The following is a 27,500-nucleotide window of genomic DNA, read 5'->3' as shown; positions in this document are numbered from 1 at the left end:
GCCATGAAGCAAGTGTACATTGCTGATTTCATCAGTTTATCTAGAGAAAAACAAAGATATCAAAACATCACAATCAATGTGTGTCAAAAGTGAATGACTTACCTAAACAAATAAAACCTTTCTATTATAGTTCGAAAAAACAGTAGTTTTTTCCATACTGTTCATGTTCTTTGTTCATACCGAGTGCCCTGTAAGAAACAAAATTATCATCTTATTAAAAATAATCCCGCAAAAAGAAAATTGTTCTTAGAATAACTTATACTTAATCTTTTATCTACTAGAATAAGGTGTCTAACACAGAAAGGTGTATATAAATAATATTTGAGTTATACACTATTACACATGAATATTAGACAGACTGTACTGTGTTTAATTTAATAAATAGCTCTCTTTCTGCACGATATTGCAAATGCTTTCATTAAAATTCAAGTTTTTAATATTTAAATTAAAATAGGAAAAAATTCGCAACTGTTCAAATGAAGATTCGGACCCAAAAATTCCCCAAATGTTGAATACAGACCTCAGACCTTCTCCAAAAATATACATCATTTATAAGAACTAGGGAATGTAATTCTCACACACACACAGTGATATATATATATATATATATATACTGTATATATATATATATATATATATATATATATATATATATATATATATATATATATATATATATATATATATATATATATATATATATATATATATATATATATATCTCATTACAGTCTTTACAGAACGTTGAACAAAGGATTCTCCACGTAATACGAACTAAGACCTAATGACAAGCAAACAGGCGCTTGCAGTTATTTTACTCAAGAATATATTTTGCTTTCTCGTTTGCTTTCGTTCCTGCGTGCGTGACTGATGGTTTTCTTTCAGGAAGGAAATTGTTTTGGGTTCCCTGAAACTTCCCGCGGAAAAGGAAAAAAGGAAAATGGAAAAATGAGTCTTTTTTTAACCTCAGGGTAATAGACAAACACAGTATTTCTTTAAAGTTCATATCTTGTGTTCATAAGCTTGAATTCTGACTGATAAATGCACACACACACACACACACACGTATATATATATATATATATATACTGTATATATATATATATATATATATATATATATATATATATATATATACATATATATATATATATATATATATATATATATATATATACATATATATATATATATATATATATATATATATATACATATATATATATATATATATATATATATATATATATATATATATATATATATATATATATATATATATCTTCTTCTTCTTCTTTTAACGTGCTTTTTCCCATTTTTGTATGGGGTAAGCACGATGCCTTCTTTTAAGGACTTTTGATTTGGCTTTGGGGTAGACCTGTGGTCTCGATCGGCTGCCCTGCCTGACATCGCTTAGACCCCGGTAGCGTATGTTTCATGTATCATGCCCGACCTATATATATATATATACCTTGGTGAGTGTGAATTATTTTTTTTTGTTAAAAGCCTTGAGCGTTATTTATTGTTAAGGACACAGGCATACAGACACCAATAAAATAAACTATATCATCTATAATCTCTAGAATACCCTTTACACAACTTCATTAAACTCATGCTCACCCTCGTCTGCAAGATCAACTAACATACAAAATTGAAGTATGCACGATACATATACACATGTGCTACCGGGTCTAAGCGATGTCAGGCAGGGCAGCCGATCGAGGCTACGGCCTACCAACGCCAAATCAAAGCACTTCAAAAAAAGAAGGCATCGTGCTTTCCCCATATGAAAAATGGGAAATAGCACGTTCAACGAAAGTGTATGATGTGAAACGTGTATAAGTACAGGAACGCCACTCATGTAAGGGTTATAAACTCCCGCACTTCAATTTGTCATCGTCAGCCCGGGCAAAATATCTCTCTCGTCAACAGCACAGTGGGAGCTTCGGAACCTTCTTCTCGGTCCTCTCTTATATTACCGTCATTTACGTATGGAAATAATCCACCTGTCTATTTCCTCACGACTTGAACACCACTTGAGTAAACAAGTATAAACAAGTAGATAAACAAATAAACATCCGGATACACACGTGCTCTTATATAAACACGTAAAAAAACAACCTGGATACAAACACGCTTCTATGTAAACATGTAAACACAACCCGGATATAAACATGCTCTTATGTACACACGTAAACACAACCGGATATAAACAATGCTTCTATATAAACATGTACACACAACCCGGATACAAACATACTCTATATAAACACGTAAGCACAACTCGTATATAAACATGCTTCTATATAAACATGTACACACAAGCGGATACAAACATACTCCTATATAAACATGTACACACAAGCTCTTTGCACCAGTTACGTAGCAAAACAGATTTTGAAGGTTCATGCCTCCAGATAAGGAAAATGCCTACAATGCATGTTTGTCAAAGGAAAGCTTTCGTGGACTTCCTTTCCCAGAATAATTCTCAGAGAAAGGCACTTATAGTCTTACGAAGTTTTGCACACACACACAAATACACATACACACACATACACATTGCCTGAGGCTGTCATAAGGAAAAAAAAAAATTATGCTTTTGGGAGGTGCTTGTTGGCAGTTTCTCTCTCTCTCTCTCTCTCTCTCTCTCTCTCTCTCTCTCTCTCTCCAAAACAAAGAATATTTCTTCTTTTCTCTATCCATCCATCTGCTCTGTTTAAGTTTCACATGATTGCAAAGCATCTGTCTTATATATATATATATATATATATATATATATATATATATATATATATATATATATATGTATGTGTATATATAAACATATGTATAATATGTATACATATACACACACATATACATATATATATATATATATATATACATATATATGTATGTGTGTACATATATATATCATATACAGAGAGAGAGAGAGAGAGAGAGAGAGAGAGAGAGAGAGAGAGAGAGAGAGCCAGTATAAGCAACGATGCCTCTCGTCAGCGTCATGTTTGCAGTAGCTGTTATTGTAATCAGCAGACTCTCTCTCTCTCTCTCTCACTTCCCAGGTTTCTACTGAATAATTCAGTGGCTTCTTTCCTTTGTCTAAAACTTCTTAACATTTTATAATGTTAGTGGGACCTGATGTAGTAAAGAATCCTTCTCGTGTACCTATGAAAAATAGAATCAGAGAGAGAGAGAGAGAGAGAGAGAGAGAGAGAGAGAGAGCATCTGAAACTGGAATAGATGGATGTGTGCGTATAAAGTTTTTGTACACACACGCACAGTGTATGTATATCATATATATATACATACATATACTGTATATATATATATATATATATATATATATATATATATATATATATATATATATATATATATATATATATATATATATATATATATATATATATATATATATATATATATATATATAAATATATAAGAAAATATCCACATATATGTTTGCGTGTAAAGTTTTCACATATTCTTTTGAAAAAATGGAATAACTGTGACCAATCAAATTATGGGAAGATAAGAGATCTATTCTATCCTAATTATTTTATGTATGAATGAGTGGCTCCATCAAGCATTAATTCTCATGATGTGCACACAACAAGGCCACCTCAAAAGAACCGAATGGTTGTCACTGTCTGTCTTCAAAGCAACGACCAATCCCTTTGATTTCCTTTTGCCTACCTAACACTTCAACATTTGAGCAAAAGCGGTTCAATGCAGCTTGCCCAAAGGTGACCTGGATTTAGCTTCAAAACAAAGACAGCTTTTTCTCTCCCATAAACCATAGCTTTGTAGAAACATGTCATTAACGTGTCAGCAACTTGTCGGAAACATATTGTAAATGTTATATACAAAGTCAACGACTTACTGTTAGTTCTAACCAGTTCCTCATACGATTATCCAGTATTTGAAAGGTTTGTTTTTCACTTGGGGTCGTTGACTTGTCGCCTAATTGCCAACATGTTTGTGATATGTGATAAACGATCGACATTTGTTTAAAACATGTGTTACAGTAATTTTGGAAGCACAATATGAATAACACTACTACATGCATCCATAACTATAATATTCAGAAGATAAACCTTTATTCATATGGAACAAGCTCACAGGAATACTGACTTGAAATTAAAGCTTCTCAAGAAAATGGTGTTCGTTTGAAGTAATAATAATAATAATAATAATAATAATAATAATAATAATAATAATAATAATAATAATAATAATAATAATAATAATAATTATTATTGTGTATGTAATGTGTAATGTGTGTGTAATATTGCAACATCTCATTAATTACCAAGAGAATTTCTTCATTAAATTAAACATTTGATCTATATTATTACTGACTTAAAGAATTCGATGTTAATGGTGCTTTATATTGCTTAAAAGTGCTATGTTTTAAAAATCATATATATATATATATATATATATATATATATATATATATATATATATATATATATATATATATATATATATATATATTATACATATATTATATATATACTGTATATGTATACATATATATTATATATACTATATATATATATATATATATATATATATATATATATATATATATATATATATATATCAGACTTATCTAAAATACCAGTAATTACTTTTATTCAATGCTTAGGACCAGAGCAAACCAAAACAAACATAAAACATACAAACACTTATAAACAAACAAAAAATATACCATGTCACCTTAAGACCCAACGAGAACTACAAAGGAAGAATCTAATCCTTTTTTTCAAAACTGTCAAAAAAAATCGATTTAATCTGTCAAATCAATCAACGTCGATCTCGTACTTATTGTATTAAACAAAGTTCCTTCAAACTGGTCAGATAGACTTCTCTCTTTCACAAAGGATTATTTCTCGTCCGTGACAGCAAGATTTAACCTTGATGAATTAATATTCAGCTGAAATACTACGCTTTTGACTGATGGATTTGGCACAGGCCACGTGCATGCTTAGATACTATACATTCAGAGAGAGAGAGAGAGAGAGAGAGAGAGAGGTTACCCATGATGCAGAGATTGTATACACAAATGGCAGCACGCAGAACTTGCGGTACGTGAGTCATTATAAACAAAAGAGAGAGAGAGAGAGAGAGAGAGAGAGAGAGAGAGGTGGGGGTGGCAGTCACCCATGATGCATAGATATTACATAAAAATATAAACAAACATGCATTCCTATACTACATGCAAATAGAAAACTGAACTCTGTGTGGTGTGTGTGTGTGTGTGTGTGTGTGTGAAAGTCATTATAAACTAATGAGAGAGAGAGAGAGAGAGAGAGAGAAGACACCCATGATCTACGAGAAGCCTGACCTCGCCGACATACCCTTTGTTCAATATTATCATGAAGTGGCGATGATACAGCACCTTTGTTATTCTCACACCCACGTGTGGATTCCCCCCCTCCCACCCCAGGCCACTTCATACCATTCCCCTCTGAAACTCATATTGTGCTTGCAAAAGGTCTCTCTCTCTCTCTCTCTCTCTCTCTCTCTCTCTCTCTCTCTCTCTCTCTACTTTATAATGATGTAGAAACACACACTCTCTGTCTTTCTCTCTCTCTCTCCATTGTTTATAGTGATCTGAAACACAAATTTACTCTCCCTGTTGTACATAACATCTATGCATCATTAGGGAACCTAACCTCCCCGCCCCTCTCTCTCTCTCGTTTAAACTGATGCAGAAATACACAAGTTCACTTCTCTATTTGTATATAATGTCTCAGCATCATGGGTAACCTCTCTCTCTCTCTCTCTCTCTCTCTCTCTCTCTCTCTCTCTCTCTCTCTCTCTCTCTCTCTCCATGTCAGGTCGTCAGGGAAAATTATCTCACCGATTAAATCACGTCATGACTCTTCCATGACAGTTTATGTACGCATGGATTACCACCATGACAAATTTGTTTCCTCAGTAACAGGAGACATCCACCATTTTATTATGACGTTAACGTTTACATGAAAAATGGTTGCAACAGTTTTCATAACAAGTTTAATACATCTTAGGTTTAAATATGTCATGTGATGAATAGAATTTCTGTTTCTTATTTAGTTAAGAGAAATTATTCAGTGGAAGAATATTTTCTTAGAAATTCTTCAGTGAAAAGTATACATGGTTAGGAATGATTTAGTGAAAAGTATATATTGTTAGAAATTATTCTGTGAAAAGTATACATTACTAGAAATTCTTCAGTGAAAACATACCTCAGAAAATATTTCAGTGAAAAGTATGCATTCTTAGAATTATTCAATTGAAAATATCACTCAGAGATGATTCAATGAAAAGTATACACTCTTAAAAATTATTCAGTAAAAGTATGCATTCACAGAAATTATTCAGTGGAAAGTATACATTCTCAAATTATTCATTGAAAAGCATATATTCTTAGAAATTTTCAGTGAAAAGTATATTCTCAGAAATTATTCAGTGAAGAATAAACATTCTTAGAAATGATTCAATGAAATGTATGCATTCTTAGAAATTGTTTCGGTGGAAAATATATATTTTTAGAAATTGTTCGGTGAAAAATATATATTTTTAGAAAGTATTCAAAGTGAAAACCATTTCCTATCCAGACAAAAGGACACTGTTATCCTGTATGTAATGAAAGATACACTTTTATTCAACATTCAGCGAATTTTTCGTTCTTCATTCAGTGGAAGTAATTCAAGTATTCTAACTTTCATTATTCATTCTTCACGCTAAATATTTCACAATGAAAGATGCTGAGTTCAGCAAAATGAATAAATTATCTTCTGATAATTAACAGAGCTTCGATTATCAAATAACTCTCCAGTGACCAGTTGCAAAGTCACAACAGCTCTTTTGAACCAGAAACTGATGTGACCTGATTTCGTAATTCAGTCTCTCTCTCTCTCTCTCCCTCTCTCTCTCTCTCTCTCTCTCTCTCTCTCTCTCTCTCTCGTTTATTATGACGCACAAATACACAAGATTACAATTACATTTGTACATAATATCTGTGCATCATGGGTTACAAAATTTCTCTCTCTTATAATAACATAGAAACACAAGTTTTCATTTAGATTTGCATATAATGTCTGTGCATCATAGGTAACCTACCACTCCTCCCCCTCTCTCTCTCTCTCTCTCTCCTCTCTCTCTCTCTCTCTCTCTCTCTCTCTCTCTCTCTCTCTCTCTCATGAGCCTGCAGTCAAAACAGCAAGGTCAACAGACCCAATGTAAACAAGGAAGAGAAAATAACACTGGTGTCAGTGTGAACACTTTAATATTAACTCAGCAGAAGAAAATATCATTTTAAAAAACTCTGATGCTAATTTGTTTATTACCTGAAGTAACTGGAAACATAATTGTTCAATATTAAGACATTTATTTTTATGAAGGGTCTCTTTTAAATTCAGCTGGAAATAATATCACTTCTCTGATCAAGCAAAGTTCTTTGAAAATAAAACTGATAATTATAAGATGATCTTTGTAATTATAAACTTCAACTAAAATATAACCAGTAAAAAATGCCGAAGTTTCTTCGGCATAATCTAATTCCTGTATAGCATATAATGCTGTATGAAACTCTCAGCCCCGTGGTGGCCTGTGTCGTTTGCGGTGCCAAAGCACGATCATGCTTCTTTACCTTAAATAAAAAAAAATTACTCAGGTTAGAAGGCCGCAATTTGTTGTGTTTGATGATAGGAGGGGGATGATCAACATACCAATTTGTAGCCCTCTAACCTCAGTAGTTTTAGATCTGAGGGTGGACAGAAAAAGTGAGGACAGACAGACAAATAGCCATCTCAATCGTTTTCTTTTACAGAAAACTAAAATTAAATAATTCCCTTCACTTCATTTTAATTTATGGATAGCTGGGTGTCTGTGATGTTAGAGTAATTTTAGGGGTTACAAGGTCAAACAATGATTGATTGGGCCAGGTGCTGACCATCATGAAACCTACATTAGCTAAGCTGTAATGTACCAGTTACCTAGTTCCTCATTGGATGGGTCGATATCGTACTCGGCTGCACTCTCTAGGCCCTCGTTCGATTCTCCGACCGGCCAATGGAGAATGAGAGGAATTTATTTCTGGTGATAGAGATGCATTTCTCGGTATAATGTGGTTCGGATTCCACAATAAGCTTAGGTCCCGTTGCTAGGTAACCAGTTGGTTTTTAGCCACGTAAATAAGTCTAATCCTTCGGGCCAGCCCAAGGAGAGCTGTTAATCAGCTCAGTGGTCTGGATTAAACTAAGGTATACTTAACCTAACCAGTTACCTATCATGGCCTTATACAGAATCGGATACTCTTGCATGGGAATAACATTTAGAATTTTTTGTTTTATTTAGCAATAATTTTATCTGTTGTGAATAAATAAATTCTGTTTAGTGTTATCTGATGTCAGTGAAATAGTTTCAATTCCATCATCCTTATTCACACACAAACATACAAATATCAATATATAACCTGATATTGGTAGGTTAAAGGATTGACCAAATGAGACGAGGAGGACAGTTAATACTTACATTTTATGTAGCTATAACAAGACCCTGATTGCACTGTAATTAAAATTACGATTAAACAACAGGTCGTGTTTACACAATACCGCAGACGACTGGCACACACTCGCGACCTACCATTTCAACAGTTCGTTTCTCACTGGCTCCCATATTGCACTTGCCGTGGTTCCCTTATTTCAAATTTCACCAATCAGGCATGCAGCCTATTCAACCTTTTTTCTTCCTTAAGGCAGCATTGGCTTTCAGCCTTGTTCTCCCATGACTGACTTTATTTCACATAAAATCACTAAGGGCTCATGTCATACATACATACATACACACATACATATATATGTATATATATACATATATATATATGTGTGTGTGTTCAATTATGTACATGCCTTTACAAATACACATATATGTATACATTATAATATAATGTATACATACATTATAGACTATATGTATACATTATACACATATACCAGTATATATATATTTTATAGATATATATATACTAAACATATATATATATATATATATATATATATATATATATATATATATATATTTTATAGATATATATATATATATATATATTTTTATAATATATATATATATATATATATATATATATATATATATATATATATATGTGTGTGTGTGTGTGTGTATTTGTCGACTTTTCAATAACCGTCATACACAAATGTCACAACTTCATCAGAGTTTTCTGTTTTTCCCTATAAGGAAGTTTGACCAATCTCATTCTTGCTGTTTTCAGGCATAAATATGTGATACTCAGCACACCTAATTTCTTACAAGAACAAAGGAACAGAGAAACTTTCTAAATTGATGTTGTTTTTCTGTTCGTTGTTCTTTGACGTTCTGACATGTCTAGAGCAGTCTTCAGAAGTCCTACAAAATCCTTGGAGAGAACAAAATAAACAACATCAGACAGCCAGCCTTTAAATGGTAAGAAAGACTTTCGACTGACGATATAAATTTCTGCATTAGTGATGAGGGTTTTGAGGACCGGAATAAATCATAAATATGCACAAATGATGATACTGATAATTCTGTGCAGTGATACGTAGGATGAAGGCAATAATATATCATAATGATGTGGTAATAAGTGATTTTAACGATAATCATAAATATAACAGGAAAGACCCTTACAGTAAGATGGGTGAAAAGATATACATATATATATAACATATATATATATATATATATATATATATATATATATATATATATATATATATATAATATAATATCTCTTCAAAACCATCTTGTTCACATGTATTGTATTATTATTATTATTATTATTATTATTATTATTATTGTGTGTATTATTATTATCTAAACAACCAAACCTGTGACCTAGTTGGAAAAGCAGAATGCTACAAGCACAAGGAGCCTCTAATAAGGAAAGCATTAAGGAAAAAAAATGAAAGTGAGATAACTAAAAAAACAAAAATAAGACATAAAATAAAAGGAAAAATACAACAAGTTGAATATCAAACAATGCAAACAAACTATATGATGTCATATTCACATCAGTCTTCCCAACAAAAAATAAACAAAAAACTTTACAAAAATCTAAAAAAAAGAAACAATACAAATACATAACAGTAAACAATAGCACGTACTAAATAAAAGCTCTAAAAATAAAAATCAACAACAAAATACATAACTGTAAACAAGCAGCATTTACTAAATAAAAGCTCCGTAAAAAATAAAAGAAATAACAGAATCATAACTGCAAACAATATCGTTCTAAATAAACCTCTACAAAAAACAATATAAATACTTCACTGTGAAACAATAAAAAAGTACAAAATAAAAGCTCTATAAAAAACAATAGCGCGTAATAAATCAAAGCTCCACAAATAAAAAAAAAATAAGTGAAATAATTGTAAACAACAGCCAAGTACTAAATAAAGCTCTACAAACATTTTTAAAAAAGCAATACAAATAATTAACAGTAACAACAGCACGTAATAAATAAAACCTCTCCAAAAAATAAAAACAAAACAATATTACAAATATAATTGTAAACAATGACACACAATATTACCAAGCTCTAAAAAATTATAATAAAAACAAAAGAAATACAAATGTAACTATAAACAATACCACATTATTAAATAAAGCTCTGCAAAAAAAAAGAAACAGAAATACTTGACTGTAAACAATAGCATGTTCTAAATAAAATCTCTACAACACTAAAAAAATACAACAAAAGTAATAACAGAAAACTTAACTGTAAACAATAACACGTACTAAATAAGCTCTAAAAGCAATAATACAAATACTCAACCATAAACAATAGCATGTACTAAATAAAAGCTCTACAAAATTTTAAAAACAAAAGCAACAATACAAATATAACCGTAAACAACAGCTCTACAAAATAAAAAAGAAACAATACAAATACTTAACTGTAAACAACAGTACGTACTAAAATAAAGCTCTACAAAAAAAAAGAAAACTATACAAATACTTAACATTAAACAATAGCAAATACTAAATAAAGAACTACAAAAATAAAACAAAACGAATACAAATGCTTAAGAGTAATCAATAGCACGTACTAAATTAAGCCCTAAAACAAAATAAACACTACAAATATAACCGTAAACAGTAGCACGTACTAAATAAAAGCTCAAAAAGAAATAACCGAAATAATTAACCATAAACAACAGCATGTACTAAACAAAAGCTTTAAAGACATAATACATAACTTAGCAAAGACAGCAGCACTAAACAAAGCCCTACAAAAAGTAGAAACCAAACCAAACCACCCAATATAAATATTTAACGTAAACAATAGCACATACTAAATAAAATATACAAAAAAACAAAATAAACAATAGATATACTTAACACTAAACAACAGCACGTAACTTCACACATCACGAAACTAATGATAAAACAAGTCTTGGTATTAATTTCTAATCCTACTCACCTGATGACGTCAAGGGGTTCGCAAATATGCTTCTGAAGCCTTTGAAAGAAAGGCGAATTCCTTTCAGAAAAGACGTGTACTCGTATTTTTGCAACAATGAAGCGCTCGAGCTGGGTGTCTTGTTCTGTATATTTTGTATATTTTTATTATTATTATTATTATTGTTATTATTATTATTGCTAGTAAAGTCAACAGTCAACAATGTCCAAGACAGATGCGAATATAATAATAATAATAATAATAATAATAATAATAATAATAATAATAATAATAATAATAATAATGGATTTAACATAGTAACAGTCAGTTTCAGTCCCTCCACCTCGACAACGGGGGCAGATACAAGAACATAAATATATCAAATACGACATATAACGACATACACAAAAACTGGACGATTTACGAATGCAGGTGAAAAAAGGGCCTTTACTTTTCATTGGAAATATTAAATAAAGAATGACAAACAAATATAAATGAATCAGTAAATATTAATAAATGCTCATTATTATTATTATTATTATTATTATTATTATTGTGTGTGTTATTATTATTATTATTATTATTATTATTATCAAAAGGCAAACCTATTCGAAGAAGAACAAGCCCACCAGGGGCCACTGACTTGAGATTCAAGCTTCAAAGAATATTAAGGTGCTCATTTGAAAGAAACAACAAGTTAACGGAAATAAAAGGGGGATCAGTTATGAAAAGAACAAATAAATGACCAAATTAAAAAGGATATAAAAAGAGGGATTAACTCTTAATGGAAACACGAGTGTCCCTTCTCAGTGTCAAAACTGAGTGGATCTGTTAATGAATTACTGACGATATGTCCGATGTTAATTGGGTCTAATGCTCTTAATTCACTGCGTCATAAGCAAGCCTTTTACGAGAGAGAGAGAGAGAGAGGCTTTAATTTATGTCATATCGTTTACAATTGGCGTCTACGCCTTAGTGTGTGTGTGTGTGTGTGTGTGTGTGAGAGAGAGAGAGAGAGAGAGAGAGAGAGAGAGAGAGAATTTGGAAATGCCAGGTGGAAACCTTTCAATCCCCTAAGTAAAGTTAAAAATGTACAGTATTTGATCAACGCATTTTACTGTAATTTGCAGAAACTTATTTTAACTAAAATCATTTTCCCAAGAAGTCTCCTTCCACGAACACGATAATAATAATAATAATAATAATAATAATAATAATAATAATAATAATAATAATAATAATAATAATAATAATAATAATAATTTTTTACAATTGTTATAATTATTATTCTATTTTATTCACGCCTCTTTCATTAGAAAATATACGCATATAATAATAATAGTAATAATAATAATAATAATAATAATAATAATAATAATAATAATAATAATAATTTGGCAGCAGACCCTCTTTTAAACAGGTTTCATTGAATATTGCTGCTTCAACTGCATTTTATTTTGTAGAAGTCTTTTTTCTGTTTACCTTATTGCGGACTTCTCTTCATTGGTGGTGCGTGCTAACAGCTCGCCTACATTTGTCATTTCATGGGAAAGTAAAAAAATCTGGATTCTGCTTTTTTTATATATTCTATACAGTAAGAATATTATGACATATAGTTGCTATTACTTGTTGCCGCGACGTTTCGAACGAACTCTTCTGTCGTTCTCAGCGGGGAGCTCGTAGAGGACTGGCAGGTTGCATAGGTCCTTCGAATTTATACACGGGCTTCAGCGGGTGGTCATGGACGGCGAATTTTGGTTGGTTGCAGTCGGCGAACTTCAAGCCAAATTTCTGCGGCGAAGCTCGATCTGACAGATCTTCGCCCAACTGGGAATATCCTCATTCCAGCGTTCCCATTATTCATCCTCGGCCCCAATGCCAAACTACCGATGATGTCAGTCGGCAAGACATCACGCAACGGCAGCACAATAATATTAATAAAACCAATAATAATAATATATCTTTTACGATCATAATTATTATACTATTTATTCATGCATTTTTCATTAGAAAACATACTCATTTAATAATAATAATAATAATAATAATAATAATAATAATAATAATAAAAATAACTATTATTATTATTACATTATCTGCTATTAACTACAATTATTACCCTTTCTTTCATAATCTTCGATTGCTTTAAAATTTTAACTAACAAATTTTTGCCAGTCAACTCCTCGGCATAATGAAATTCCTGTTATACAAAAATCACTGCAGATTAAATTCTCGGTGTGCAATTGCGCTCAACTGCAGTGTCTATCGGAAGCAAATGACCGCCAGTCATTAACTTAATGACTCAAATGAGGCGACACATACCGCATTTCGCTCCGGTAAAAAACTGCTTGCTTTAACAGCAGTTCCAACTTCGAAATCAATTTAAGTTGTTATTGTTATTGTTGTTATTATTGTTTGTTATTATCATTATTATTATTACTGGTGGAAAAATGCACATTGATGGAGGGTGTGAATATATATATATATATACATATATATATCTGTGATGTGTCTGTATGTATGTATGTATGTATGTATAAATGTCCATATGTATATATATATATTATATATATATGTGTGTGTATGTATGCATAACTAAATCATGAAGATATAGAACGTGATGAGTGTGTAGATAAAGGCAAATACTACGAAGGAAAAAGTGAAACAATGGGTGGCTGCTAAACCTTTCGACTTACTGTCTTTACTTAGCAGACTCATATATAGAAATATAAAAATAAGTTTACAAGAAATCTCAGTATAATTAACACACGGGGATAATAAAGGAACAGATATACCTGGAATCCAACACAGTTGAAGAATTAGTGGACCTACCAAAACAAGGGTAAATATTTGAGAGGTTTTACAAAGGATTAGGCCCAACAGCTCGGAAGCAGGATAGAGCCAATTGAAAAGATTATACAGGAAAGAGTCTGACCACCAAAAAGGACTGTGGAAAGAATAAGCTGATTACATATGTTTGAAGTACAACACCTCAATATATTCTCCTTTTGGTAAACAATAACAATTTTGCAAGGTGAACAAGTGCTCCCTAAATCCTTGCTACCATGCCGTTTAAGAAGATATGCCCATCACCCATTCAATGAATTCAGTGCCATGATGTTAAAAACGCCACATAGCAGCACCAAAGCAAGAAGAGAGAAAAAATTTTAGAATTAGAAAAGCCAGAATTTCATTCAAACGTTCTATCCCGGCTGATTGGAAGGACTCGCTGCGACAAGAAATTTACGGAAACCTCGTAGGATTACAGATGCCCTAACAAGGAAACGACAGAAATTTAAAATCTTATTGATAGCAGAGGCTGGACTTGGGGTACACTTGGATATGGCTTATCCTTCTTTGTATCGAAACAGACCCTCTGCTTTAACGATTGCGTCGTCCCTATGTAATAGGGGAAAATATTGTGATTCCTCTCAAAATCATGCTGACATAATTAAAGGTATTGTTTATGGAGCTGCGAATATTAAAATGAAAGTAATTTCTGCTCGCTATAGGAAAAGCTTTGACCAATTTTAAAAGACAATGCAATCCATCACAAAGCTGATAAGTCGAATAATATTGTAATTTACATAAGCGACTACATATCACGTATGCAAGCCTTACTGGATGGTGATGACTTACAAAAAATAAAAAAATCAGTCAGTCATAAAACATTTCAACGGCACAGTAAAAAACACTTCAAAGTGAAAAGAACTAATATCAGTTATCAGTAAAATTTCCATCATTATACCGTACGGATGAGTAAAAACGCACACAGAAAATAATCCTGTGCAGCCTATTATCAGCACTGTTGGCTCAGTTTCCAATAAACTTTCTAAATATATTACCAAGCTCTTGACCCTCTTACTTGGAACTATCTCAGATTCTCCACATATATAATTCACTAGATTTAGTTGATAAATTAAACAAAAATCAGTTTGTCCCTGTGCTAGATGTGTTAGTTTTGGTGTTTGTTCTCTCTTCTTACTAAAGTCCTATCGATTCCATTTTTAAAGTATCTTAGTAACGAACTAATCCATCATGATAACCTCTACCTGTCAGTCATATTATTTCACTCACTGGGTTGTGCACTTGTGATTGTAAGTTTTATATTTAATGGTGAATTCTACCAGCAAATATTTGGTATGGTAATGGGCAACCTTTATCTACTCCTCTCAAACTTGTACATAAATTCTTTGAAAAACGATATTTACCTAATATCATTTATACTCCTTTAAAGTGGTATAGATATGTTGACGACATTTTAGCTGTTTTGCCTGCTGGTATTGATGTAAATGATTTACTCTCTAATTTGAATAACAAGGTACCATCCATTAAGTTTACTTTAGAATTAGAAAAAGACTAGTTGCCTCCCTTTCTTAGATGTTTTAATACATAAACCATTTCAATGGAAATTCAGTATTTATAGAAACCAACCAACAACAACGTTAGTCCATTTTATTCAGGCCATCACCTTAATATCAAAATATAAATTTTTTCTTCTATGTTTTACGACCATTGCGCATTGACAGTCCCAGTACTCTGGATCAAGAAATCGAAAACATAAAGAAAAATAGGGATAGATTTATGTTATCCTTCACATATACTAGATATTTGCTATAATAAAGCCCACAAAAAGTTTTATAGTGAAAGTAATATGGAGAAAGAAATCCTAAGAACATTCTTAGCTTGCCTTATTTTAGTGGTTTTGAAACCAAAATCACTGTTAAAATCTTTTAATGTCAACCTGGTTTTCTATATAACACTAAAATGAATGGTAATAAAAAAAGCCCTAAGGAAAGCAACAGCATATATAAAATTCCATGCTTGGACTGCTCTTCTTTTTATATTGGTCAATCCAGGAAGGATTTAAAGTAAAATTAAACAGAATAAGTATTCTGTCAAAACTGAGCAAGCATCAATGCAATATTTTTCATTTAAGGGAAAACTCTCACAGGATAAATTGGCTGAAAGTTCAGTAATTGCCAGATCGAAAGATTTCTCTTCTTCAAAATCTTTAGAATCTGTTATTGTACTTTTACTTCCCACTTAATAATTTTAACCAGCACTGGCATTTATTATTTGGACCCCTGTATTAGTAAAATGTTCAAAATAACAAAGATAAAATCACTCAATTACTAATTAGTTAGCTACATATATTTTATATGTATTCATGTTTTTAATATATAATTTTAAATGTTACTAATTATAAAAATTTTTATGTTTACCAAAAGGATATATATATAGTTGTTATATATTTTATAACATATTCATCAGATTATTCTTTCCAAAGTCATTTTGAAGGTCAGTTTTCCTGTATAATCTTTTAATGACTCTTCCCTCTTCCTAAGCTGTTGGGCCTAATCTTTGTAAAAACTCTCAAATATTTACTGTTTTGGTAGGTCCATTTGTTCTTCCTTTATAATTCCCATCTATCTGTCATTTATGATGAATTTCTTTGTAAACTTATTTTTCATTTCTATCAGTCTGCTAAGTAAGGACACTAAGTCAAAGGCATAGCAACCACTCAGTTGTTTCACTTTTGCCTTTATTTATATATACATATATATATATATATAATATATATATATATATATATATATATATATATATATATATATATATATACATATATATATATATATATATATATATAATATATATATGTATAATATATATATAGACATATATACATATGTACATACATACACAATATATATATATACAGATATATATACATACATACATATACAATATATATATATATATATATATATATATATATATATATATATATATATATATATATATATATATATAATGTGTGTGTGTGTGTGTGTGTGTGTGTGTGTGTGTGTGTGTGTGTATGTGTGTGTGTGTGGATTTTTAACCATTTTGGTGACCCATGTGATTGCATTAGCAATAACAACTAAAAATGCATAAGCAATAATAGTAAACAATAACTAATATTACATTAGCAATAATAACTAATAATGCATTAGCAATAACAAGTAAACTTGCATTATCAATAACCATAATAACTAAAACTACATTAGTAATAACAATACGACTGACTGCATTAGCAATACAGTAACTAAAACTCTTTAGTTGTTACAATAACTTACACTGCATTAGCAAATAACAATGGTTAAAACTGCATTAACAACAAGAACTCATTCCATTAACAGTAACAATAACTGACATGCAGTAGCAATAACAAAGAATAACAGCAGCTACTGTAGGAACAAAAAGATCCATTGACAGTCCAGCTCAATGCTCACCTTCCGGCAGAGAGTCTGGACAGAACCTCTGGGGTCATCAACTCCCCATCTTGCAATGACCTTGCAAAGAGTGGTCAACCAGCTTGATTGAAAAAAAAGACAGAAAAAGAGAGAAAAAAAATAGGGCCATTGATCTCTCTCGCCTGCCCAAATACGTAGAGTCACAGCTGATTATACAAATGCATTCCCGCGTCGACGGGCCAAGGTCGTTCAACCCTGAATGTACTGCATTCTAAATCTGTGACCTTGAACGGTGCATATTCTTCACCCTGAATGCAAACCCATCTAAATCTGTGACCCTGAATTTGCATTTCCTTCATCCTGAATGCACTGCATTCTAAATCTGTGACTAAATGCAATGCATTCTAAATCTTTGATCCTGAATACACTGCAAGCTACTGCTGTCTGCGATCCTGAATTTTGCACATTTTCTTTACCCTGAATGCTACATTCTAAAATCTGTGACCTTAAATTTTGCATTTATTCACCCTAGATACACCCACTCAATCTTTGACCTTAAATTTTGCATTTATTCACTCCTGAATGCACTCACTCTAAATTCAGGAATTGAATTTTGCATCTTCTTAAAAATGCATACCTATCGGACATGGAAAGAAAGTAGGCATTTAATGGACTTGAATCTCAAAGGAAACTACGAAATATAATCTTGTAAGCTTGTTCCCATACAGATGAGCAGACTGAGAGCTACCGGCTGATATGAAGATTAAAAATGCTTATCTTATTAGCGAATACTTAATTACTGGACTATATTTCTGATATGCAATTGACGTCTCTTCTCTTCTCTCATTCAATCAATAAATAATATAGTCCATTATCTCTGCTCGTATATTTCATAGGCTGTATTTGATATACAATTCAAAGTTCTCTCTCTCTCTCTCTCTCTCTCTCTCTCTCTCTCTCTCTCTCTCTCTCTCTCTCTCTTTCCTTTTGTCAATCAAATAAATACAGTTCATTATCTTTGCTCGTATAATCACTGCCTTGCATTTCTGATGTACAATTCTAAACTCTCTCTCTCTCCCTGTCTTAACCAATTAAATAAATACAATTCATTATCTTTGCTCGTATAAACAGTGTCTTGCATTTCTAATTATTCTAAGTTCTCTCTCTCTCTCTCTCTCTCTCTCTCTCTCTCTCTCTCTCTCTCTCTCTCTCTCTCTCTCTCTCTCTAACAATCTTTCGCAGCAGCTACTCAATAAGACTGAGCGTTGATATTCAGTTTAAAAAGTCATTTAAGTCAACATCCAACTCTGAAATCTACAAGATATCTTAGAGGAGGAGAGAGACGGCCTGGCCTGGGAAATTGACGAGGGAAGAGACTTATCACCTTATATATGAAGGTGATCTGTGAAATAACAGCGTAGGCAGATAGTCGTGGTTTCTTTGCAAGAAGCACATCTTAAACGAGTTTGAAGTTACATAATAGAACATTTCTGTTCACTAGCTTCACGTACTGTGGGCAGAAAACTGTTATAGATTGCTGTCCACCTGCAGATTAATTTAGTTCCATGTCTTATGTAAAATATATTCCGGTTTGTTCATCAGGCTGAGTTTTGTCTTAAAAGATATTGTCCCGTTTTTCGACAAACTCAAGGCTATTTTCGATTTCAGTTCCTGTATCCCACTGATGATCAGTGATATTTTCTAGTTATATTGTTTGTGAACGCACTGTTTATCAAAATACCATGCATAAAATCTTGTACTATCTTGTAACATTTAATTTAGCATATTGAAGTGCACTATAAATTTATGTAAAATTTACGTGTAAAAGATATTATTATGGTGGATATATATATAGTTGTGTATACATATAGTAGAGCAGAGAGTATAGAGAGAGAGAGAGAGAGAGAGATATATATATATATATATATATTGTATAATATATATATATATATATATATATATATATATATATATATATATATATATATATATTATACTTTATATACTGTATATATATAGATATATATATAATATATATAATATATATTATATTAAATTTTATATACATTATATAAAATATATATATATAGATATTATATAATTATATACAGTATATATATATTATATATTTTATATATATATATATATATATATATATATATGTGTGTGTGTGTGTGTGTGTGTGTGTGTGTGTGTGTGTGTCCGCAGGTGACACATTAAAAGTACACAAGTATACACGAAACAAACTGATAGAATAACCAGCAAACTCAAGAAACCTCAAAAACCCCAGACACCCAATCATGAAGAGGCTGCGCATCCTACCCAACTTAACACAAGCCGAATATCCGAAAGCGCAGCTCATTAAACAAATCTTTTTCAAAGAGAAAGAGGAAGAGATGATATTATGTCATCTGAACTTTCCTCCTTCCTTCCTTCTCTTTCTTCCTTCTTCCTTCTCTTCCTCATCTCCTCCTCCTCCTCCTGCTTCTCTTCCATTTCCTGTATGGCCCCGGGGGCCATTAAAACTTGCTCTAGCCATGAAGTCAAATTTGCCTTAGTTTGCAGAACTTGTCGGCACCTAGGCAAGGGCCAAATTTTTGGTGGAAACCGGGAGAAAAGAAAAACAGAGGAAAAGGATTTCTAAATTATTATGATATTTCAAAAATTATGAAATTCAGCAAAATAGGAAATTCTCAAAAGAAATTGGAATTTTAAAACAGAGAATTCACAAAATAATAGATAATTAACCTAAAATCTGCATAATTTCAAAATGGAGAAATTTTCCCTAAGAAATTTCAAAAAGAGGAAATTCCCTAAAAATAGGAAATTCACCTAAAAGGGGACTATTTCCTTCCAAAGAAGCATTATCCCTAAAAAAGTTTTCTTATAAAAGAGGAAATATCACAAAACGGGAAAATTCCCTAAAAAAAAAATTCCCTAAAGACATTTCTGTAAAAAGGAGAAATTCACTCTGAAAAGGAAGAAATTTCCCTACAAAGAGGAAATGTCCTTATAAAGAAGAAATTTCCTAAAAAGATAAATTTCCTTAAAGGATAAATTTCCCTATTAAGAAATTCCTAAAAAGATTAAATTTCAAAAAGGGTACATTTTCCCTTTCTGGTTGTTTCATTTTTAATTACTGCTTTCCCTGCTATAGTTATTCCTGAACCTTCACTCAGCCGTCGTGCTATTTCTTCTTCCAATACCGCTGTCCACCATCTCTCTCTCTCTCTCTCTCTCTCTCTCATCTCATATATATATATATATATATATATATATATATATATATATATATATATATATGTATATATATATAATATATATATATATATATATATATATATTCATATATAATATATATATGCACATATATATTCAATATAAACATATATAATATATATATACACACACACACACATATATATATATATATATATATATATATATATATATATATATGTATATATATATATATATATGTGTGTGTGTGTGTGTGTGTGTGTGTAAAGTGTGTGTAAAACTGACCAATAATAACTGAATAATAATCACATCCACTAGCCATGATAAATATTATGCTGAAGAACACAAGTAAGTAAAGCCTATCCCCAAATCTAAAAGCAACAATTTAAAACCTCTAATTTTAAAGAAAAACTTACACCCTCATTTACTCTCTCCCCACAAATTCCCATTTCAATCAAATAAACCAATAAACCTCACAGACCTTATTAGCGCATGCGTAACACGCAGCAACAGACGTCTACAGAGACCAAGGTAACACCTCTCACTCTCTCTCTCTCAATTCCACCTCTGGTTTCAATTGCATTAACCTTGCTGGGTGTCCCGTGGGAGGTGTTGCCTGAGTTCTCCTATTGTCCATCCTTCTCCCCGGGGAGGCGTTTTAAGTTCAAGGGCGTTGCTAATGCAGTGAAGGGCGGGAAAGGGACATTTTAGAATTAAGCTGAGATATATATATTTATGTGTATATATGTATATGTATTCATATATACATACATTAAGTATACATACATAAATACATACATATATAAATACACACATGTATATATATATATATATATATATATATATATATATATATATATATGTTATTTATATATATATATATATATTTGTATATATATATATATTTGTGTGTATATATATATAGAGTATATATATATAGTGTATATATATATATATATATATATATATATATATATGTATATATATATAAATATATATATATATATATATATATATATATATATATATACTGTATATATAAATATTTATATGTATTATATATATACTGTATGTATATTACATTTATATATATAATAAATATTTACAAAATATATGCATATATATTAATTTATATACATATATATATGCAGTGTATATATATATATGTGTATATACATATATTACATCCCACTTCTACCCAAAACTGCATTAAACAGCTTCAAATGTACTTTAGATTAAAGTGCCTATGAAAAGCAAAGTGCCGGGTTTATATGCAAATCAAGTGCCGGACTACAGACTATCTACTCACTTTAATCAATCGGAGCCTTCTCATAACCAAGCAGGAAGCTCGATTCGACCTCGTCAATACCAACATTTATAATTATTCACCGTAGGCGATGCGGTCCATCTGTATTATTACCTAAAATGGAGGTAGTGACGTCTCTCGCCCTTAATGTGTATGTGTGTGTGTGTATGATTGGTATATTTGTGCACAGATGCACAGTCTATAGGTATGTGTTTGTATGTACGTATTTATGTGTGTATATATATTATATATATACATATATATATAAATATATATATACTTATATATAAATAAATATATATAATATATATATATATATATATATATATATATATATATATATACATACATACATACATATATATATATATATTTATTATACATATCTATATATGACAATAATATTACGTTTTACCAGTAACTTGAATGTAATTCCGCTACTTTGTCGATACGAAAAGGCAACATACCCTTAAGAGTTACATTTGCATAACAAAGAAGCGCAAGAGGCGTTGCTTTAACAAAGCATCTAGCAGAGCCTTTTGCATTGCATGATAAGGCACCAGGATTACCACGCCCTTGGAGAAACTAGCTCAATTAAAACTTTATATGGAAGGTCATCAAGATGCATTTCTGCAGTAAAGCTTCTAAAACAGTTCTGGGAAATACAGCGAAAATTCATTCAGAATATAACTGCATAGTATATCCATTAACAAACTATATACTATATTCTAATTGCATTTGACAACGCAACTGCTCATTTGACAAAATAATTTACAATAGGATGTTTGTCCAGTACAGACTGCTGAGACAACAATCTCTCCTCACTTAGATTTTTCTGTTCAATGTACTTGGTACCAGTTCAACTAACCAGCTCAAAACACTGGTCATCTCTGAGACGATTCTCTCCCATGTACTAAAAAAAAGTTAAGTATATCTTAGTTTAACCCAGACCACTGAGCTGATTAACAGCCTCCTAGGGCTGGCCTGAAGGATTAGACTTATTTTACGTGGCTAAGAACCAACTGGTTGCCCAGCAACGGTACCTACAGCCTTATTGTGAATCTGAACTACATTATGACGAGAAATGAATTTCTATCACCATAAATAAATTCTCTAATTTAATTGGCCGGACGGAGACTCGAACGCTGGGCCAACAGCGTGCAGCTGAGAGCTCTAACCACCCTCCAAAGAAGAACTTTCCCCATGTACTGATAGCCAGTTCTGATAACCACCTCCTACCAACATTCTTTCATCATCCTTTCAGACACGTAATCAAAGAAGAAACGGATAAAGAAGGAGAGAAGGGAAAACATGGCAAGAACTTCTCTCCTACATCGACTATTTAATACAGACAGAGACAGAAACAGCGTAGTCCCGGAAGCAAGTCGAGTTCCCTATTAGTCGCTGTCGACTTTTGAAATTAATTTACTGTATCCTCTCGCCTGCAGCAGGCCGACGGAGAGAGAGGAGGCTATAACACCTCAAGGGTATTGATTTTTTATCTTCCATTAAACGTGCCAACCCCAACCCTCTCTCTCTCTCTCTCTCTCTCTCTCTCTCTCTCTCTCTCTCTCTCATTTCCTTTTGCTTATTCATTTTTACCTTTCTTAATGTGACTCTAACTGAAGAGTCCTCACCATCATATTAGCGCTCTCTCTCTCTCTCTTTTGAATATGTTTAAACATTTTTCTCTCCCTGGATGTTTAAACACACACTTTATCTCTCTATCTCTGTCTGTCTCTCTGAATATGTTTAAACACGCATTCTTTCTCTCTCTCTCTCTCTCTCTTCCCTATACTCTCTTCCTATAGAGTGATTAAAACATGTCCCCACTCATTTTCGTTCCACGCCAATCACTTAAATCGCAGGGAACTTCTGAGGCGGAAATAATTAGCTGTATGAACCTGATCTCTACCTTGCGCCAAGTGAAGATTTCTGAGTCGTGTTAATTTTCTAATGAGATGGAAGTGTTTGCTTGAGAGAGAGAGAGAGAGAGAGAGAGAGAGAGAGAGAGAGAGAGAGAGAGAGAGAGAGAGAGAGAGAGAGAGAGAGAAGTTTAATAGAACTTTAATTAACAAAGATATAAAATAACTTTACCCACCTTAAGAGATTAACAAAGATATATATATATATATATATATAAATATATACATAAGAGAAATATATATATATATATATATAGAGAGAGAGAGAGAGAGAGAGAGAGAGAGAGAGAGAGAGAGAGAGAGAGATCGTATTATGAGGGACATTTTACCCACTCCATCGCATTAAGAAAGATATTAAGATAGGTGAGAGAGAGAGAGAGAGAGAGAGAGAGAGAGAGAGAGAGAGAGAGAGAGAGAGAGAGGAGTGTGAATACTTACTCTAGATGTAATACGAAGGCCTTGTTCTGAGAATGTTTCATCAATGAATTATTTTTTATGAAAGTACAACCTCTTTCCTCTTATCCTCTTTTATCTTGTTAATGCGAAGGTGTGGATAAAGGTCCCCACTCAATGTGATACCTCTCTCTCTCTCTCTCTCTCTCTCTTCGTGACTGTGCGTATATAACGTAAAAGATTTAGAATCTCCTAAACACTCTAGGAACTATTGTCCATTAAGCCATACTACAAATACGTCTGAAGAACAAATGTTATAATGTAGTTGATATAAACAAAAATATTTTTTAAAAATAAGCAATTGATTATTAAGTCCGTACTTAGTCCAGCAAGTAGGACTTCGAAGTACGTAAATTATCCTTCCTCTCTCTCTCTCTCTCCATCTTATTTACTCTGTTCTGTGAATGACCTTGACACGGGTATCTACATCTGGTCAAAATACCTACTCAGAGTTGCAAGCTGAAACGAAATCAACATGTTTATGTTGATGTGTTTTCAATTATCGAGATTTTTGCTTATTTTAAGATATATTAAAACACCATCTTGCAGTTTTAGAACCTGGCTATTGAATTTTAAAATAATGCATTTATATAATAATATTCCTGTATTAAGTAATGTGTTTACTTAAGCTTTCATTATCGAGATTTTCAATTATTTTAAGGTTACTAATTGAAACAATATCTTTCAGTTTTAGAACCTGGCAATTAAAATGAATAAATAATGTACTTATAACAAACATAATTTAAATTAAATTAACTATAATACAAAGTAACTTTTGAAGACATGGCAATAACCCATATTGCTTCACGTGACTACTTCCAAAAAGAAAATATTAACGAAATATAACTCAAATTGGAATACAAAATTTAGGCCAAAGGCCAACCGCTGGGACCTATGAGGTGGTCATTCTGCGCTGACAGGAAAAAAGGAGAGGGCTGAGGAAAGGAAGATGGGAGAAAGGGAATATGAATGGAGGTACTATAAGAAGAATGAAAGGGCTTGCAGCCAGGGGCCGAAGGTGAAGTTAAGTATATCTTAGTTTAACCAGACCACTGAGCTGGATTAACAGCCTCCTAGAGAGGGCTGGCCTGAAGGATTAGATTTATTTTACGTGGCTAAGAACCAACTGGCTACCTAGCAAACGGGACCTACAGCTTATTGTGGGAATCCACATTATGACGAGAAATGAATTTCTATCACCAGAAATAAATTCTCTAATTCTTCATTGAGGTGCATTGATGGCACTACCCCGCGGGCAATCAAAGTCTAATACAAATAAAAACTGAAGACATGTCAGTCTGGCCTGAATTATCATTAACCATTAAAATTGATAGACTACTAAATAAGATTATTAACTCATTAGTAGTCTTAACCAGTGCTTCATATGATTCTCGCTCAAAGATTCTGTCTTAAAGTCGCTGACTTGTCGTCAACCTGTTGGTGAAATGTAAGAGATAAGTCACCAACATGTTCATGACATGTTCTGCTGTACTGTAGACGCAACCTAAGATGAACACTAAGATTTTGTCTTGAAGTCGTTGACTTGTTGTCGACTTGTTGGTGATGCGTTTGATGATATGTAAGACTATCTTTAAGTCGTCGACTTGTTTCTAACCTGTTGGTGATATGTAAAAGACAAGTTGCCAATGTGTTTATGACATGTTTTGCTTTGGTACAGACGCACCCTCATTTGAGGCCTTATGTCTGTCTTAAAATCAGCTTATGAACATTCCAGCCCCTTGACCTTCGACTTTGCAACGTAACTAAAAGTTATTGTTATATAAGTGGCATTAAATTTGCGACAAAAATTGTACTTAAAACTGTTAATGTATTAAGTATTACAAAAGCTCAAACTCACGTTGCCTTGCAAATATCCTCTTATCAGAAACCACTGTTGCCAGCAAGTGACGTCAACAGTAAACAGCCAATTACGAAACCATCCTTAAAACCATCAAGTTATGAAAAACCACGGATTTTAGGTCATTATAATATTTTTTCATAATATATACCCTTCAGTGAAGTTTTTCCAGTTGATGACGTGTTGAATAGCGTGCCAAAAGGGTAGACCTTTTATTCTGATGCAATGCTCAGAGTCAATGTGGTTTTGTCATTTGCATAATCATCATATCACCATCTCCATCATCACAGTTACTACCATTGTCTTATATACCCACGCTCACTGTAAAATGAGCAAGATGTAGGCCCATATATGTATACAGTATGCCTCACTAGTACCCCTTTCAAATATTCGATTTTGAATGTTTCATTACACTATTAGCACACCATTCAAATACTAGATGGTGAATTTTTCATTGCACTGGTGAATTAACTGATTCGCCAACAAATTTATTGTCTTATCTTAAAATATTTGGAGTTTGGAACAAATACGTCAGAGAAATAAAGAATTTAACTGTTGAGGATATGCGCTGTGCCACTACGCACAAGAACGACATTATGATAAGAAATGTTATGTTTATCATAATTTTCTTGAGGTACACGACTTACTGATCGCCTAACTGACTGATCTCATGAAACAAACAGGCGCTGGAACAATTATGTCCACCTACATTAAGCATATGATGGGCTAGAATCCTTCACCCTTTCTGACAGAAGTAGTAACGATAGCAGAATCAAGAACACTCTAAAAGAGACCTTACCACTGAATGCTTGAAGACTATAATCCTTTATCAAGTACCTATCGTGACTCCGCTATCGACACTGACTCGTTTTCACCGATCTGCTGCGGATCGCTGACGCTATTGTGACGTCACAATGTAAACAAAGCATCACGAAGCGATGACGTCAGCGCTTACTTGTCAACCCAAATTCCTTAGCAGAGCAGGAAGAAGAGGAACTTGGATCCTTCTTCTTCTTCTTCT

General features: G+C 32.2%; 2 protein-coding genes across 3 annotated transcripts in view; both read right to left on the bottom strand.

The window, feature by feature from the left end:
• Positions 1 to 20,217, bottom strand: part of LOC136844806 (small proline-rich protein 3-like) — a 30,497-nt gene extending 10,280 nt beyond the window's left edge. The window contains exon 1 of the mRNA XM_067114044.1: positions 20,115 to 20,217. Within this exon, the coding sequence (XP_066970145.1) occupies positions 20,115 to 20,217 (103 nt within the window). The remainder of the gene's footprint in view (positions 1 to 20,114) is intronic.
• LOC136845304 (guanine nucleotide exchange factor for Rab-3A-like) overlaps positions 1 to 27,500 on the bottom strand; it is a 292,347-nt gene that overhangs the window by 177,270 nt on the left and 87,577 nt on the right. The window lies entirely within an intron of this gene.

This window comes from Macrobrachium rosenbergii, chromosome 13 (assembly GCF_040412425.1).
Source record: "Macrobrachium rosenbergii isolate ZJJX-2024 chromosome 13, ASM4041242v1, whole genome shotgun sequence".
Taxonomy (NCBI): domain Eukaryota; kingdom Metazoa; phylum Arthropoda; class Malacostraca; order Decapoda; family Palaemonidae; genus Macrobrachium; species Macrobrachium rosenbergii.
The sequence above is the reverse complement of the archived record's forward strand: the minus strand, read 5'-3'. Positions and strand labels throughout refer to the sequence as shown.